The 17,241-nt window shown below is 31.8% G+C and overlaps 2 protein-coding genes across 5 annotated transcripts; one reads left to right on the plus strand and one right to left on the minus strand.

The window, feature by feature from the left end:
* The first annotated feature begins 371 nt into the window (after nucleotides 1-371).
* LOC119678611 lies at nucleotides 372-14,311 on the plus strand. 4 transcript variants are annotated; one of them, XM_038090546.1, is made up of 9 exons: nucleotides 372-401; nucleotides 576-669; nucleotides 4,638-4,872; nucleotides 4,941-5,177; nucleotides 6,180-6,274; nucleotides 6,336-6,900; nucleotides 6,956-7,984; nucleotides 8,046-8,278; nucleotides 8,339-10,351. In XM_038090546.1, exons 3-9 carry the CDS (start codon nucleotides 4,645-4,647, stop codon nucleotides 8,505-8,507), a joined length of 2,556 nt encoding a protein of 851 aa, XP_037946474.1. In that variant the 5' UTR covers nucleotides 372-401; nucleotides 576-669; nucleotides 4,638-4,644; the 3' UTR covers nucleotides 8,508-10,351. The 4 variants fall into 4 exon arrangements, with proteins under 4 accessions (XP_037946474.1, XP_037946472.1, XP_037946473.1 ...); XM_038090544.1 differs by lacking the exon at nucleotides 576-669 and adding an exon at nucleotides 14,260-14,311 and having other exon boundaries at nucleotides 378-401; nucleotides 8,339-8,548; XM_038090545.1 differs by lacking the exon at nucleotides 576-669 and adding an exon at nucleotides 10,380-10,431 and having other exon boundaries at nucleotides 378-401; nucleotides 8,339-8,548.
* Nucleotides 13,210-15,897, minus strand: LOC119674383 (protein singed wings 2-like). Its single transcript, XM_038085519.1, has 7 exons — nucleotides 15,713-15,897; nucleotides 15,482-15,650; nucleotides 15,272-15,428; nucleotides 15,073-15,215; nucleotides 14,840-15,019; nucleotides 14,587-14,745; nucleotides 13,210-14,529 (listed from the first exon to the last, which is right to left on the minus strand). The coding sequence occupies exons 1-7, from the start codon at nucleotides 15,895-15,897 to the stop codon at nucleotides 14,146-14,148; spliced, it is 1,377 nt and encodes a 458-aa protein (XP_037941447.1). The 3' UTR covers nucleotides 13,210-14,145.
* Between the last annotated feature and the right edge of the window lie 1,344 nt (nucleotides 15,898-17,241).

Consider the following 17,241-nt stretch of genomic DNA (forward strand, 5'->3'; position numbering starts at 1 on the left):
TTATATGTTTTTTTTAAATAATATATACTTTAAACGCGTTTTTTGAATAATAAATTTCGCATTTTTATTTCATTAAAAACTTACATTCTTAGCGAACACATTTACACTATTTTCATACAGTTTCAATGACACTGTATTTCTAAATGACCAATTTCGAATTTCGAAAATCAATATATTTTGCTATTTGACAGTTCGAATTTTTTACTTGCTAATTGTAAAAATACCTTTGCTTACTGGCGGAATTTTGCCTAGCGATAACAGATTTAAAAACATTGAGATGTTATCGCCAATATGTAATATAATAATATAAAATGTATTAAATGTGCAGATAAAATAGAAAAGTATTTATTTATATATCCTTTTATAAATATCAAAAACTTTTGTTATACAAAAATGGCAAAGTAAGTTCATTATCAAGTGCAACTAGAAAAAAATGACACTCCCACAAACAAAAGATAAAATTGTTCTACTGTGTTTTGGTGTTGGAATGTTTTGTCTATGGCTTCAATAATAAGAAAAAATATTGAATTTAATTAATTGTTAATATATTTAATAAATTTGTTATCTTTTTCCAGAGTTTACAATGTTGCATGGTTTATTTACACTGTAATTTGCACGTCTCCTAAGTTCTGGCGTTTTTAATTTAAATTTGCTGCGGTGATAAGAAATGTACGATTAATTAATATTATTATTTATTCTAATTATTTGATTTTTGTAAAAATTTGGTGTTTATATATATTTTTTTTTTTGGTATTTGTTTTGTTAAAGTATATTAACTAGATTATAAGTGCACTACAATTTATTGATACTCTATTAAAATAAGTTAAGGTTAATATTAGATATGATATGTTAGGATAAACTATGGGAAAATGAGGACAAAGTGGAATCTCTTTAGTGGTGACATTTGTAAAAATTTCTATACTAATTGGTTTAGATACAAAATTGTTAGAATTAATTTAACCTTTCTTAATAACGAAGACGTTTCGAAAAGTAGTTAATTACAACAACAAAAATTCTTTTATATTATTTTAATTAATTAAATTTTTGGCTAACTAAACAGCTGTTTCGAGTATTGCCAAATACCCATCATCAGTGGTCTTGGAAATTATTTCTTATTAACATTTATTAATATTTAATTAAAACTTAAAATTAGTCGTAAAAATAATCTGTCGCCTGTCATTTTTTTACATTTTAATCACCTTATCATGTTTTAAGTACTATAGTCATAATCACTATGTATATATTGGATTGGATGAAGAGTATAGAGCATTTCATATTTTAAAAATGTGCAGTTTCTCGGTTAGTAAACTTTTCTTTAAATTTACGTAATTTTACCAATAGACCTAAGTAGATCTTTAGGATCACCGGTATAACCTAAATTAACATATTTTCATCCCTCAACGCCGAATATAGGTGCTTCTTATAGTTAACTCTTGACGTCAGTAAAAGAGTATTGCAAAATTCACCAGTCAAGCTTACCAGTCAAGTTCTCGATTTTAGCCAATTCCCGAACGATACGTCTCACATATCGTTGCTATAAAAGAACATAATACTAGAAATGTTATAGATTGTAAGTACAAATAAGTTCTTTAGATTAAATTTTGTCCGATTAGCACTAAGCAACTGACGTCGATTATATCTATCTCAGTTTGTAGCCCTATAAATATTGAAATAATAGATAATTTAGATAAAAATGGTTCATTCATTCAAAATTTTTTTCATTTTGGCTACTTTTATCTTGCTTATCTTAGTTAAAATGTATTTTCTATAATACTATTGGCGTTCCATTATCTTTATCTTCGTTTGTGGATTCACGAATATTGAAAGAACATAATTTAGATTGGAACGACAAAGTCATTCAAAGTTGTTTCATTTTGACTAATTATACCTTTATCTTGGTTATAATGTATTTCCTAATATACTAATGGCGTTCCATTATCTTTATCTAGGTTTATAGACTTACAAATATTGAAAATATAGATAATTTAGATAAAAACGGCTCATTCTTTCAAAATTGTTTTCTTTTTGCTACTTATATGTTTATCTTCCTTATTTTGGTTAAATGCATTTCCTATTATATTGCATAGAGAAAAAAAAATCAAATGAGTTCACCAGTGATATGTCTAACATTATTCCAAATTTTGTATACTTCACCACTGAACGGTTTTTGTTGATAGTAAATGTTAATCGAAATAGGCATATGGTTATCTAGTTAATTAGAGACATTTATTTTGCGAAACGATCCGATATTTCCTTTAAGTTGCTTATCTTGGTAAACCACAACCATCTAAATAAAACTTCTACCCAAAAATGTAAACTTCTTAGAAATTTATCATGGCTGCTGGCGTCATACCTGAAACTAGAATTTTTAGACTACAAACTCCCATTTAAAAGTAAAGGAGTAGCATTCAAAATATAGAGGAACTAAAATGCTAACAGCAGTCTAAATTGGTCTGAACTTTAAGAATCTAAGAAACTGAACTTTGAGAAACTAAACTCAGCTGTCAATTTATTCCTTAACAGAGTTGTCATCTTGCAAAATTGGGGATTTAATATGTAGACTTGTCAGGTTCGTTCACTTTCACTTAAATGAGGGAGACATGCCTTTCAGCATTATCTGTACAATTCCACTGCGGTCCTTTTGTTTTTGTGTACGAACGAATAACGCTAATCTGTGGTGTCATAACGAGCCGTTTTTTGAAAACAAGTGTGCTTTGCTGCACACAGTCGCCACTCCAACTTAACCGTATCTGTCGTCTGTAAATTTTGTAAAATAAAAAGCTTAACATCTGTTCATCTTATCTGACCATTGTCAGCACTTCCACTCGGAGGCATATATTGCCCATTGTGATGCGATAAGTTTGCTTTCGTTATCTCTCCCAAGCCAGTGAAAAAGTGATCCCTGAGACATTGAAGTCGCCTTGTCTGAAGTCCTGGACAGAGACAAAGGAAGTGGTTGACTGATTCTACCTCCTCTTCATCTTAGCAATTCCTGCATAATCCGCTTGTTGGAATTCGCCATCGTTGGAGCATAGGTACAATGACACAGTGCCCCGTTAGTACTCCAGTAAATACTGCAGTAAACTGCAGGTTTGCTGAACCCTAAAAGGCTTTTCGTTTTATATTTGTCCAACCTAGGCCATAAGGTTCTAGTGACCTCACAATCTTCACGGTTAGTCCATAAATTGTTTGTCACCGTGTTGGTGATTTTCTCTATCATTCTAAACAGTTTACATATTGGTGTATGTATTGTGAGGTCGGCCTCTCCTGTATGCAGTTCAGAACCTCTTCATCTCCTAGTTCATTCCCTTCAATATTGCTATGTCCAGGAACCCAGCAAAGAGAGACCTTGTGATGTTTGATGCTCATCAGTGAGGTACGACATTTTAATACATGTTAAACGGTATTTTGTTATTCAACTTCTAATCCCACCATTAATCCATTCTTATTCCTAACAATCTCCTCTGTCCTTACTCCTCACACTAACATCACTTTTCCAGATCCTAACCCATGTGGTCGATAGATCTCTTCGCGTTACCACAACAGTGAAAGTACTGTTACCTGTATGAGCATCAGCGAAATTTACCTTTATTGGGTAGCTCTATTATTGCAGCATGTACAGAATTTCGAAACCCAATCATCTTTTCAAAGTTTTCAATTAGCGCTAACTCTTGTTGATTCCTTTACAAATCCATAATTTTTCCATCCTCACCTGTTGATGTATTTTGTTAGTCTTGCACAATATTTCGATTATTTTCGTTCACAGATCCGTTAATAATTATTTCATATAATATTAGAAATTAAAACGAATTACTAAGCAGTCAGACGATAGAATCTATAATTCTCTGAATTATTTTTACTTCAGCACGGTCAACGTTTTCTTCAAAAATGAGCTTATTTTCTTTTTGTTAGTAAATTTACACCAGAACATATTTACATATGGCTTATGTATGTATGTATGTATGTAAGAATATTTATTTTATTCATTAGTGCTACTGTATATTAAATTGATATTGTATGTTAATTAGCATTTCTTTGCTTTGTTAATTTTCTCTCATATTACAATTAGCTAATTGCTGTTTGCTGGGTACCGCCCTCTACGTCGCGTCCACAAATTTTTAGCCGTCTTTCGTGTCAACAGAAACTTAATGACTGTTCCCTTCCATGTAACCGATATCTTCTCCCAAACTGCGTGTATCGAACTATTCAAGCGAACAGACAAACAGACGCGTTTGAATGACGAAAGATGTTTTTGCGTTTATGCTACCGTTTATCAGTTGTCGTTTCAGTTATAAAGTCTTATCAAACCACACCGCACACGATAAGTGTATTGCCTCTTATAGGCACTTAAGATTTTGTTGGCATTTCACTGGCTTAGTACACATAAACGTCTATAACTCACAGAATGTGTCAACCGAATTCCATAAATTTCGATAAAAATTAATTGCGAAAATGTTTAAAAGTTTGCTTAAGAATAACTTTAAACGCTGGACTTCTTTCCAGCATGAAGTTTTCTTAAGTACAAATAAAAATAAGGAGGAAAGGTCTTTCACTCTTATCTAACTTAAGTTTAACTATTTTATATAATAATTCAGTTGATTATAATTAATAAAACGTAATTTATTTTCTAATTATAGAGAAACGATGATTGTGTTTGTTTATGACACGGAGTGTCTGAAAGAGGAAGCAGATGATCCTGTCAATGCTGTGCTTTACTTTCATCCTAGTTGGGTATCTGATACACAGAAAGTGGCACTGTGTGGACAATTAATGGGCACAACATATTTCCTAAAGGATTGCTTTTTCAAGCCTCGCATTTTGTCCCTCCAGAACGGCAAATTCGTTTTAAAGGAATTTGGACGCTTCATATTGGTATGTTGGATGGAATAATTACAATTAAGGGATTTTATTTTAATTCTGAAATATATTTTTTCTTTCAGGCTGTTGGCACGGATCGTAATATATCAGATTATTTACTCGAGCATCGTGCTGATTTACTTTCAGCTTTGGTGAAGTTCTTTCATTGTGATTTGCAAACAATTTTTGATCAATTTTCAACACAAGGACAGTACAAGAATTTATCCGACAAATTATATCATATATTCGAGACATATCTGCCTGTTTTACAATACAATGGAAATATTTTTCAAAATATACCTAAGCTACGCATGCCAAAGGTGACTATTATTTGATTTATTACTGAATTCCTAAAGTGGATCTCTTGAAACATTCGATGCTAAACTGACACTAGTTTTAGAAGGCTTGATTGCAATATGAAAAAAAGTATTGTGTAGCGAATAAATTACTAAACTGACTCGGTTGAGACGTTCGATATTCTAAACAAGTGGTTCGATTCAAAAACTAGTATATGAATTCTACAAAAAGCCGGGAAAAAGTCGCAATGTTTAGATTTACGATACAGACCAATTACACTAAAAAGTCAAAGATTCCGTTTTGTAACCGATTCGGTTCATAACCAACCAGTTTGATGCCATTATTAAACACATATAGACGACAAAAGTCAAATACAAACACATACCTGCTTGTAAAATCCCTTTGGGGATGGTAAACGGCAGAAGTCGACGTGTTGGTTGAGTAGCTCCGGAATCTAGACCTGACCGGTCTTGGCCCATTACACCCACAACCTTCCACCCAATCGAACTTTGGACACACCCCATTGAAGTAGCCAGGTTTCTTCATCTGGACTCGAGTTGAGTTGAGTAAATCGAGTTGGGCTGTAAATCTGGTACTACGGAGGTCAGTAGCCCGCAGTTTCGGTTGTGCAAACTTACGCGGGTAGAATGATTAGGTATTTGTTTATCATTCATTCGGCAGAGGTTTTGGTAGGTCTCGCATCATACCGAGGTGAAAGTTATGTCCTGAACACATAACTTTATTGGAAAATCTATGGAATTTCCAATGGGGCGTTTATTGGCGCATTATCTTCATACAAGTGTTTATAGAGCACCGTGGTCTTAATTCGTTAAGGCAGATACCCACACTTAACAACACTGATACTGTCTTTTGATGCCAGATTTCAAAAGATAGACACAATCCATCTATTGTTTTATTTTCTTTTCACTTGATACGTAGAAACTTTTATTGATTGACACTAATACTAATATTAATAATTTATAAAACGTATATTTAATATCCATTTTTTATTTTAAATTCTTTAGACCGCTAGCAATATATTTTTGGATGCTATACAAACCCTGCAATGTTGTCAACAAACTAAAGGCATTCTTGGTGGTTCCATACTGTATCATAACAAGTAAGTTATATATTAAATTTTTTATATATTTCATATATTTATCTACTTTTCAATATTCCAGAGTCGTTGCTACTCAACTAACCGATGTTATTACCAAACATATAGTGTTGGCGAATCCCTTACATATTAGGACACCCGCTGAGCAAATCGTCATAACCGATTTCCATATACCGAATGGCGTACAAATGATTGTTGTTTACGTCGATATAGTTGAGTATAGAAAATTGTCGGCTGATGCACAACGTGCCCAAAATTTACAAACTACACAACTCGGTGCTCTACCGTTTCAATATGCTAAACGTAAAATAAAACGTGATAAATCCTTAATATTTACAAATATACCAGAAGAAGGTACCGGAAGTGTTAGTACTGAAGCTAGTATCAGTGAACAAACAACGCAACCAATGCGTCCAAAAACGTTAATGGCACGACCAACACATCTGCCGCTGCGTTTAAAGAACTTAAATGCTAAAGAATTACCTGAATCAGGTATATCCTCAATAAACTTTGATGAAACCGATTCATATCCAGAATTTATTGGACGTACCAGTGTGTGCTCGACACCATTGGCTGAAAATAAAGTTTTGCAAGTCGGCAATATAATGTCTATTTGTGCTAATCCAGAAGTAAGTTTTGTTACTATTTTTTATAATAAATACTCTAAATTATTTATATTTTTAGGATGAAAACAATTCGAATAAAGTGAATTCGAAGTATAATAATCGACGTAACTCGCTTAAAATCGATTTGGAAAGATTATTTCAAAATTTTATCACCAATCCCAATAAGCATATGGAGCGACGAAATTCTTTCACCGACTTACACGATTCTTTAAAGAAAATATCTAAAAAATTATCACTTAAACAATTCTCGAATGGCATTAAGACTGACGTTAATCGTAACGGAAATATAGTTACCGATATCGAAACTCCAGATTATATTGAAAATGACGATGAGCAGAACTCGGATAATTCCGATGAAAATAATCGTACTTCTCGTACTATTACAGATCCCACCAATCCTGTTTTTAATGCAAACGGACAACCTATATCACGTAGTTTGTTTCAGGAGTTTCTCGAGAAGTACTATAAGCTATGGGATGCAACGGATGAAAATAAAAAGGATGCCGAAATAGCGCAACTCATTGAGGAATTTAAAGAATTCGACAATGAATTAAAGAAACTTGATGAATCATTGCGGCATGAAGCGACAGCAACAGCAAATTTTAAAGCAGATCGTAATTTGAATATACAAGAATTCACTGTAGAACAGAAACCAAAAACACCAATGGATAAGAAAGCACTTAGTTTACCGCTTAAGCCATTGTCTGATGCTACACCATCAAAGGATAATATACCTACTTTTGGCAATACTCGAAAACAGTCTGGTGGGGTACCATTAACGCCACTTATGGCAAAACTTTCCGTTTTAGCTATAAATGAAGAAAGGCCAAATTGGGATAACACACCGGCTGGCGCCATCGAAATTCAAACACCTTCTTACACTACAGCTACGAAAGGATTTCCGCGACGCAGTTCCTTAAAATGTGATGATGCCGTTGATGCTTTAGCTACTTTACCTTTGCAAACGAAAAATTGTACCGAAGGCGTACAACGCTTGGAGCTGTATATATGTGGACAACAGAATATGACATTGATTTTATTAATGGAGGAAGGTGTGTCCCGGCAAAAACAAACCGTGCAAAAAATGGTAACACACAATATTTTTATTATATTGTATAAAATTATTATATTAATAATATTTATTATAGTTTGATATTTGTGTTGCAAAATTCCCTCATATGGAATCACATTTAAATCAGACATTAAATGTGAATGTGGAGGGTGATAAACGTGACGGCGCTTATAGTTTTATGTGTGTAGATTCCAGTTGGGATGCACTGGAACGTAATGGTCCTTGGAGTCCCGTAGAACTTAACACCCTTGAGTGTTTGCATCGTGACTTCAAAAGTACTGGTAATGAGCTGACTGATATAATCTTAAGGTAATTTATGATTTTATTAATATATTTTATAAATTCATTATTGATTTCTTATGTCTGTAGATCTCATGAAACTGTTTTTTATGGTTATAAATCTGGACGCACTGAAGTCTTTTACAAAGAACCGGTGCATACAATAACTGGCATACCACCTCCTTCTGATCCTATGGGAAAAATTTCTCTACGTGCTAAAAAACGTTTAGAACGTGATCATTCCTATGTACTATTCTAGATAAGAAATGGATAGTTTAAAAAAGAATTAAACTTAAAAAGGTAAAATACTCAACGTAAAATAGGAATATTAACATACTATAACCACCCAAAATTATTGTATAAAATATTATGAAGTGTTATTGTGACACATTGCCAATATGAAAATATTATAATGTTAGTAACATTTTTTATTTTTATATGTAAAATACAAAAGCCGAATTTTTTGTTTTTTACACCGAAATCCGAGGAATCGTTTTTCTGTGCTTCATCATAAAACTTGTCTTACTTCCTGTATGGAACATTTAAATTACAGACAGCTCTATTAACTGTCTATTGCCAGACAGCTCTATTAACAGCTCAAACTTAATAATAAAAACAACCAAAGATGGTCTTATAGGTAGGAGTCGAGTTACCGTATCTACCAGTATTGTTGTTTGCTAAATAAAACAACTCGATTGTTGAAATGTAAATCATTTTATTATTAGAAATTATTATTAAAAATATGTTTATAACAATTCATGCCACGTAACAGTTTCTCTAAATTTAAAATTAACAAGTACCAATAATTTAAAGGTACTTGAGTTGTTCATGCCATTTAACCGTTTCTCCAAATTTATAGAAACATTTTACAATTCTTGCTTACAGACATGTACAGGGGCGGATTCATACGATTATATTACTTATCTCAGAGATCAAACAACCATAAAGTAGCAATTGCTTCATTAAACAGCATTTTTAAAAATAGTCCATAATTTTAAGAATATTTAAAATTACTAAACTGCTGCTCAAGCACTCAAAAACTGCTTGACAAATAGGTTCCCGGCTACACAAAAATCAGCCATAGCTTAATAGAAAAAATTAGCGACATTGAACTGTTTGAGTATCACTACCTTGTGCAGGTTAGAAAACAAAAATAGAAAAATATTATCTGTCTCAGACTTATACAAAAACCATTGTTGGTCATTGGAGTCTAAATGGTAGATTAGTTACGGCGATATATGACCTAAATGTAGAGAAGAAGGTGTCTACGTCTTCACCGGGGATTGTCTTATTAAAATCCTACTTATACATTATCCGCTCTTGATCCCTACAATTACATTTTCTTTACGTATTTTCTATACTCAACCATATCGTAACCTATGTCTTTGTATTTGTAATTCTTTTCATAGAATCTACTAGATAGATCCTCATGGGCTACAACAAAAACATCTATAATATGAAAGAGAAAATACTCTTAAAAGTGAACCGCTGCATTATGTTGATATGTACTTGTCTTTAAATTAAATCAATCTACCAATTGTAAAGCATGGATGTTCCTTAATTTGATTTAGTCAAAGAATAATGTCTGTATTTTTAATATTATTAGTCTTAAGCTTAATAATAATAATAACAAGTAGACGTGAAAATTGCCCAACAACCGGTACTGCGGCCAGAAGAGTCCTATTGTACCAGTTTTTTTACTCTTAAGCTTTCTTTGAAAGCTACTGTTGTAATATCTCAACTTTTATTTTGATATTAAAAAGTTATTTTATTTTATTTTTGAAGTACCTTTTTGGAGCTAATGAAGTTTTGAAATAGATTCAGAGAGGATAGGTTGTAGCGTTGGTCTTGTGTCCAAAACCAACTTGAGCTCAAAGAATGGCTCTTTGTGACAAATCAGAGAAGAAGCTTTAAAAATTCATTGACGCCCGGTGTCTTTATTTTCCCTATTCTTCAATTTAGGCGATATTTAGCTATTGATGGAACTATTGTTTATATAAAACTTATATAAAATTTATAAATTCTATCTAACAGGAAAATAACGAAAAATTCGGTTTTAATTTTAATTGTTACTAACAAAATATCAATTTAAAAAAAAAACTAAAATTGTTTTTATTCCATTATCTTTTAGGTATACTTATATGCTTGTTATATATTTTACTTAGCGTTTTGTTTTTGTATTTTTTCTTTTTTGTTAAAAATTTTAGTACAAAGTTTTTTAGATAACAATATTTATGCTATTTACATTGTTGTTTCTTGCTCGCTGTACTAAAAAACTATTTTATTACAAAAATTGTTGTTTATTTTTAAGTCATATTTTTTCATGTACCTTATCATGTATCATTTTATCTCATAATCACAGCGTATATATATCCATGATGTACGCATACTTAATATCTAAAACTTAGTCCGATATCTGAATGATATACATTCCATTAGTTAAAAGATATTTTTATCTCGATGTATTTTTAAATTAGTGTAAGCATAAATATTAAAAAGATATTGTGCCAATTAAAAAAATATTCCGTCAATAATAATTGTAAAAGTTTTATATATTTTAATAATTGTTATTAATTTAAGTGAATTTTAGCAATTAAGTTTTAATTAAAATTAAAATTAAAAATTACGAATACTTGGAAAGGAAAACATTCCGAAAATTAGCAGCTTTTTTATAGTAATTTCTTGTGCAATTTATATTTCCATTTGTGCAATGCATACTCCATTGGTGATTTTTTTAAATGACAACAAATATTAAATTTATATAATATTATTTTTTAATTTATTACTGAGTTATTATAAAATTATTTTATATTTACATTTACTATTAATGTTTAGATTTTTGTTGCCATGCAGTAGTAAATATATTTAAATAGAATATCTCGTTCCATATATAAATAACAAATGCAATGTTTGTAGTAGTTTTTAACTTAGAACTGAAAAGAAAAAAATATCAAAAAATCAAATAAAATAAAATGTTTTGTTTATTAAAGTAGAAAGTTTATGCAATGTTTTATACTCTTTTTTATATAAAAATAGAAATTTTTACAAATTTTATATACATTACAAATATTATCAAATTTTACAGATCAGAGTTTCTCAACCTTCGATCAGAAAGGTTGAGAATACTAACAATCCGCACCATTAACACCACCTGTCCATAAAATATTAGGAATAGACCCTATTAAGAGTAACAAAGTTTCCAAGAACGGCAGTATCTACGACCCGAATCCGCTTATCGAACCCAACGACCAAGTGCCAAAAGGGACTGCACAAGCAGGTCGCAGCGGGTCCTAATAATTCAACAATTATTGTATGAAGTACAACTATCTACCTTTCGTTAATGATTTACTACAAATATATGATTCATTCATTCAAGGAAATACCGGGAATCGATAAGTTAAAAAGCCTGTCTAAAGGGATTGTGAATATCCTTTTCTTTGTCGCTAACTTAACAAACAGTTCTCTCTACTTAACCGGTATTAAATCGTCCCTTTTGATTTAGATTTTTAGAGTGCGCCATTTTATCAATATAACCATAATAATCTTAACTTTTGTAATGCAAATGAAATTTCTGGTGCCGCAGCGCTAAAAATGTTGTCAAACCCTTATTGTGGATCGACTTTATCAGAAACACATGCAAATCAGTGGTGCACCGCTCTGTTTGATATGGAGTGGAAAATATTTCTCGTTCTGGTAAGCCATCAACTTCTTCAGCTGAACTTAATATCACTAAAGTAAAAAATAAGGGGTCTTAAATCTGAGAGAATCATGGTGGATCGACTTTATCAGAAACACATGCAAATCAGTGGTGCACCGCTCTGTTTGATATGGAGTGAGAAATATTTCTCGTTCTGGTAAGCCATCAACTTCTTCAGCTGAACTTAATATTATTAAATTAAAAAAAAGGGGGTCTGAAAATACATGTTTAAATCTGAGAAAGCCATCCTCTGACATTTCTGTAGCACACAAATCAATTTGTACCATTTTAAACGATTGTTTGGGTATGAAAAATATATTGTCGTTCGATTAATGCGGAAGAACCTATATTGTCTGCTAAAACTCAATCACGTAAGGTTCGCTTAACACATGATAGAATGAGTCAATTCTGACCCTAGTTTCATAAAACGCATTGTTATTGGTGGTAACATGAGTATGATTTATGAGCTTGATTTACAAACTTCGTTATGGCGCATACCAAGTGAGTCATACAAGTTGGCTGAAAAATTTTGAAGGAGTCGCCTTTAAAACTAATCAGTAGAAGAATGAAAATTTTTTCGCCATTTTGACATTTTAACTTTTATCTGAACGGATTTAGATGTTTGTTTCGCTCTGTCAATTCAGTCCGTTTTTAAATGCCAGTAGAAGCTGACGTATCGATGATTTTATTGCAAGTGAAAAATAATTGATTGATTTGATGATTGGGTTATTCATTTGTCTTTTTATATTATTTCGGAGAGGGTTTACTTCGAATATATACGTTATGTGTCATTAACTGTTTCCATGAACTTTCTTAATATAGTAGCATCTTTCGATACTGAAGACAAATGTCAATTTTGGGTTTAATCTAATTTAAACGTTTTATTATTAAATCAGATGATTGCATTAAAAAAAAGTACTACTACCTTTTCCTGAGTTATTGCTTCCCTATTAATAAGAGAATTGGAATCCCTCCTCGACTAAAAACGAAAATTGAAGCAATTTATTGCAAATAAGTTAATGTTTTATAGGAATGACTCGGCTTTATTGTTTATAATATTTCTAATATTATTATATATTACATTTTTGATTTTAATAAATATTCTTATCAAAATTCTTTTTTAAACTTGTATAAATAAGTATTTACAATAGATATACATAAATATTTATATGTATATATATGTGTGTGTTTATATCACTAACATGGAATATCAATCAATCTTACATATCTATCTTAAAATTTTATATTTTCTTATTGCTAAGTTACATTTTATTATTTTAAATATTTACAATATAATACTTAAGCGTTTGGTTTTACATATATAATTATCATTTCTAAATTTTGGAACTTAGAATTCACCAAGCGAACATTTTGCTCGTCTGCGAAATTTCTTTTTTGTAGCTTCCAATGGAATAGCATTTAGCTGTCCATATTAAAGACTAATTTCGAAGTAATGATATTCTTAAAATCAAGTTTCCAATTTAAAGACTAGTTCCGAAGTAATGATATTCTTAGAATCTAGCTGTCCATATTAAACACTAGTTCTGAAGTAATGAAATTTACTAGATATTTACTAGATATTTTTATGATTTTGTGCCTTCATGTTAACCTTGTATCTAAATTGGCTAGACTTTTGCAAGATTTTTGTAAACACTCCCACTTTATCAATTACACATAGAATACAAAAATACGGATTTCCATTTGAACGTAAAAATTTTCTCAAAGACTAATCACTGTAGACAACAAGTTGAGACCACTATTAGCACTTTTAGGTTTCGAACATTACGATGTTCAAGCAAACTGAGTTTAATTGAATACGAAAATTGACTAGAATTTGGTAAGATTTTTGCATACACTCCCTCGCTTTCTTACTAATACATACAAATTTAATTTTTAAATACCAAAATAATACGAAATTGCATTCGAACATACAAATCTTGTCAGAGACTAGCCATTTTAGACATAGAGTTAGGAGCAAAATATTCGCTCGATGAGTATTAAGTAGTACTTCAAAGTGTTCGAGCATATACTTAAATATAAACATTTGACTACTTCAGATGTTTCAATATTCGAAAGGTTCGAGTATCATACCATTTTCGAATTCGTGAGTCCGAACTCAATCTTATTTAGGCATAAAAATGCTCGAAGCTTTAAATCGTTCGAATAGTATTTGAAGCACTAGTATTTACACCTACATTTCTTAAGGTAACTTCATTACTATCCATGGAACACGTCCATAATATTTATAATGATAATAATCATAAGCTAATTTGCCTAATATGAATAAAATTAAACTAGCTAAAACACCATTCAGCATATCCAATGGATGTACTTTCGGATCCTCATTTAATTTGCAAACATCTTGTCGTGTTATGGATAACACTTTCGCTTGCCTTAGATCATCTCCTTGTTGGTAAGTGCAAGTTATATTCCAAGAATCACGTAAAATGGAATTATATTTAATAAGAGTCTCCCGAAAGCTCATCGCAAATTTACACGAACAAAACCACGGATTCATGCTAAGAAGTAAAAGATTTGCATTTGCATTATCTTCCAAGGCGTTATCCAAAGCATACACTGGCAACTGTAAGATAATTAGATTATATATTTATAAGCTTGATAAGACTTAGTACATACGTACCTTTCTTAACTTGTTGCCACGTAAACTTAATAGACGAAAGTGCTCGAGCCAATAGCCTCCTTCGAGGACATCAATACTTTCAACAAGATTATTGTCCAAATGTACATCCACTACATGACGGTAATTAACATTATTACGCAAAGGTAAGACATCTGTTATCTAATAGATATAGTATAAATTTAATAATTTAACATAATCCATAGATACTATTAGAAGTTAATCAATTAAGCGGATGCACCTATATAGTGCTTACCTGATTATTGTTAAGGAAGAGCATAGTCGTATTTGCTGGTATGTATGCGGGCAGCCGTTGGAAATTCAAATTGGAGCAGTTGACAGTATAAAGTGGTATGTGGGACTTCGGTATTATATGATGCATAATGCAAGTACAATTTTGTAAGTCAGGGTGTGACTGACATTCTTCTTTCAATAACTATAAATGACAATGAATTATAAACCATTTTTTTTTCAGTGTATCAAACATACCAATTTATAATGCATAACTGCCAACATAAGGCGATCTTTATATTTGCGATCGGCGCATAGCAATTCACCACGATCAACTACTGCAGCCCCTTGTTCTGGTAGAAGTAACCATTTAAAATTACGCGTACAGTTCCAAGGATTACCTAACCAACTACAAAATATTAAAACTTGCTACAGTTATCAACTATCAATTACTTACCAGCCAAATAGAGTTTTTCAAAGTAACGCGGCAATATAAGTGGACCTTCCATTTGTATTAATTGATTCCAGCGCAAATCAGCTACTTTAAGCGTATGTACCCGTTTAAAAGTACGACTGCTAATATGCGATAAATTGGTCCAAGATATATTGATAGTCTAAAAAATGAAATTTTATATCACATAGTATATGTTGAATTGTTATTGTTTACTTGCAAATAAAACATTTCAGGAAAATCAAATATAATTTCGGTAAAATTGCTGTATTCAATTGTTAAAGTACGGATTTTCGGAAAAGGTTGCAGATCAATAAGGGGATTGAATACATTTTCCGGCCAACCACAAAATATAATCTCTTCAAGTTTACGCACTTTTTGTTCGCTATAAAAACATTTTTGTTTATTTACTGAAATATATAATCTGGTATGTTATCTGGTATTTACGGTATTGATGGCAGATTATTCATGCCACCATAACAACGTAGCGCACCATAACTTCCATATCTAGTACAATTACCAGCTGTTGCTTCTGGTGCTTGCTTCCAGTCCACACAGGAAAAGTTATGTTGATGGAAGTGCGAAATATACTCGGCATTTGTTGATCTGCGATTAAATAAAAGAATATACATATCTTCAAAATTAATTAATATTTTTAAAGATACTAGTTTAGTGTGTGCTAGTAGAAAAGAATTGATTTGATGGAGATATTTTAGTAAACTATCTAATAACTCAATTTCAATTATTGGTCGGTCAATAAGCGTTTCATAGTTAGAAAGACACTCATTATATAAAAGAATCACTGAAATTTTAGAACCGACAATTACTGACTAGACTTTCACACACTTTTTGGTCAAGATATTTATAAAAACATGTGTGGATGAATATACTGAGATCAAGAAATATGGGTGTATTATGAATATATCTTTTATATGAGGTTTGCCGTTTAAGTCTTGCACCTATTATTGTTCTCCAAAGTATTCTCCATGATGATCAAAACGTGTTCACATTTAACTGTACCAATTTTCGAAACAGTTTTGTCACTCTGAAGTAGATATCTCCAAAACCAGGGTCTTGAATGTCTTAACGCTTGCCACGCATTTTTTCTTTATGTTTGGGAACAAGAAGTCATTGGGCACGAAGTGGCGGACCGTGAGGCGGATGACCCAACAATTCGATGTTTAGAGTGCTCAAAACCTATTTTGTTGAATGTAATGTGTGGGAGCACGTATTGTCGTGCTTTAGAATGATCTTACTACGACGGTTGGTTTTTCTCAATTCTGCAAAGAGAATTTGTTCTCTTGGCAAATAAATGGTTGTGTACCACTCCGAAGTGATTGTTCTACGTTGTTCAAGTGGAACATGAATGTCGCAATGACATGGTTTTTCTGAAAAAACATGTGAACGTTTCCTTGGATTTCTCCTGTTCGCAAACCACTTCTATCTGGTTTTGATCACTTCAGAAGACCTAAATAGTGGATTGATGTTTTGTTTCGGCATAGATCCATGATTTCTCACCTGTCACGATGGTCACGTAGAAACCAGGTTACGTATTCTTGTGATATATTAAAAAGGCAAATAATTAAAAACAGAAATAATTATTTTCCCATAAAATAACAACTATAGAAAAAACAGGTAGCTTGAGATTAAAAAAGATAGTTTTAAACTGGAAGCGATCGTATATAGGTACTACTCCTAGACAGTCGTTTCCGATGTCTAATTGGCGCTCACATCTCCTGTTATAGTATACAAAATATATATATTTTTTTTACAACAAAATTGTAGCTATTGTAGCTATACTATTCATCTCATCTCAACTCATCTACTACTACTCAATTTTACTACTACTTTACTTTCGGCTTTGCTCGCATGCTGTCCTTAAATTTCAAATGAACAACGCTTATCCGTGGTGCTACAACGGGCCATTATTTGAGTTCAAGTGGGCTTTGAGCACAAGGCTGCCACTCCAACCTAAT

Source organism: Teleopsis dalmanni, chromosome 2 (genome assembly GCF_002237135.1).
Source record: "Teleopsis dalmanni isolate 2A chromosome 2, ASM223713v2, whole genome shotgun sequence".
Lineage (NCBI taxonomy): Eukaryota > Metazoa > Arthropoda > Insecta > Diptera > Diopsidae > Teleopsis > Teleopsis dalmanni.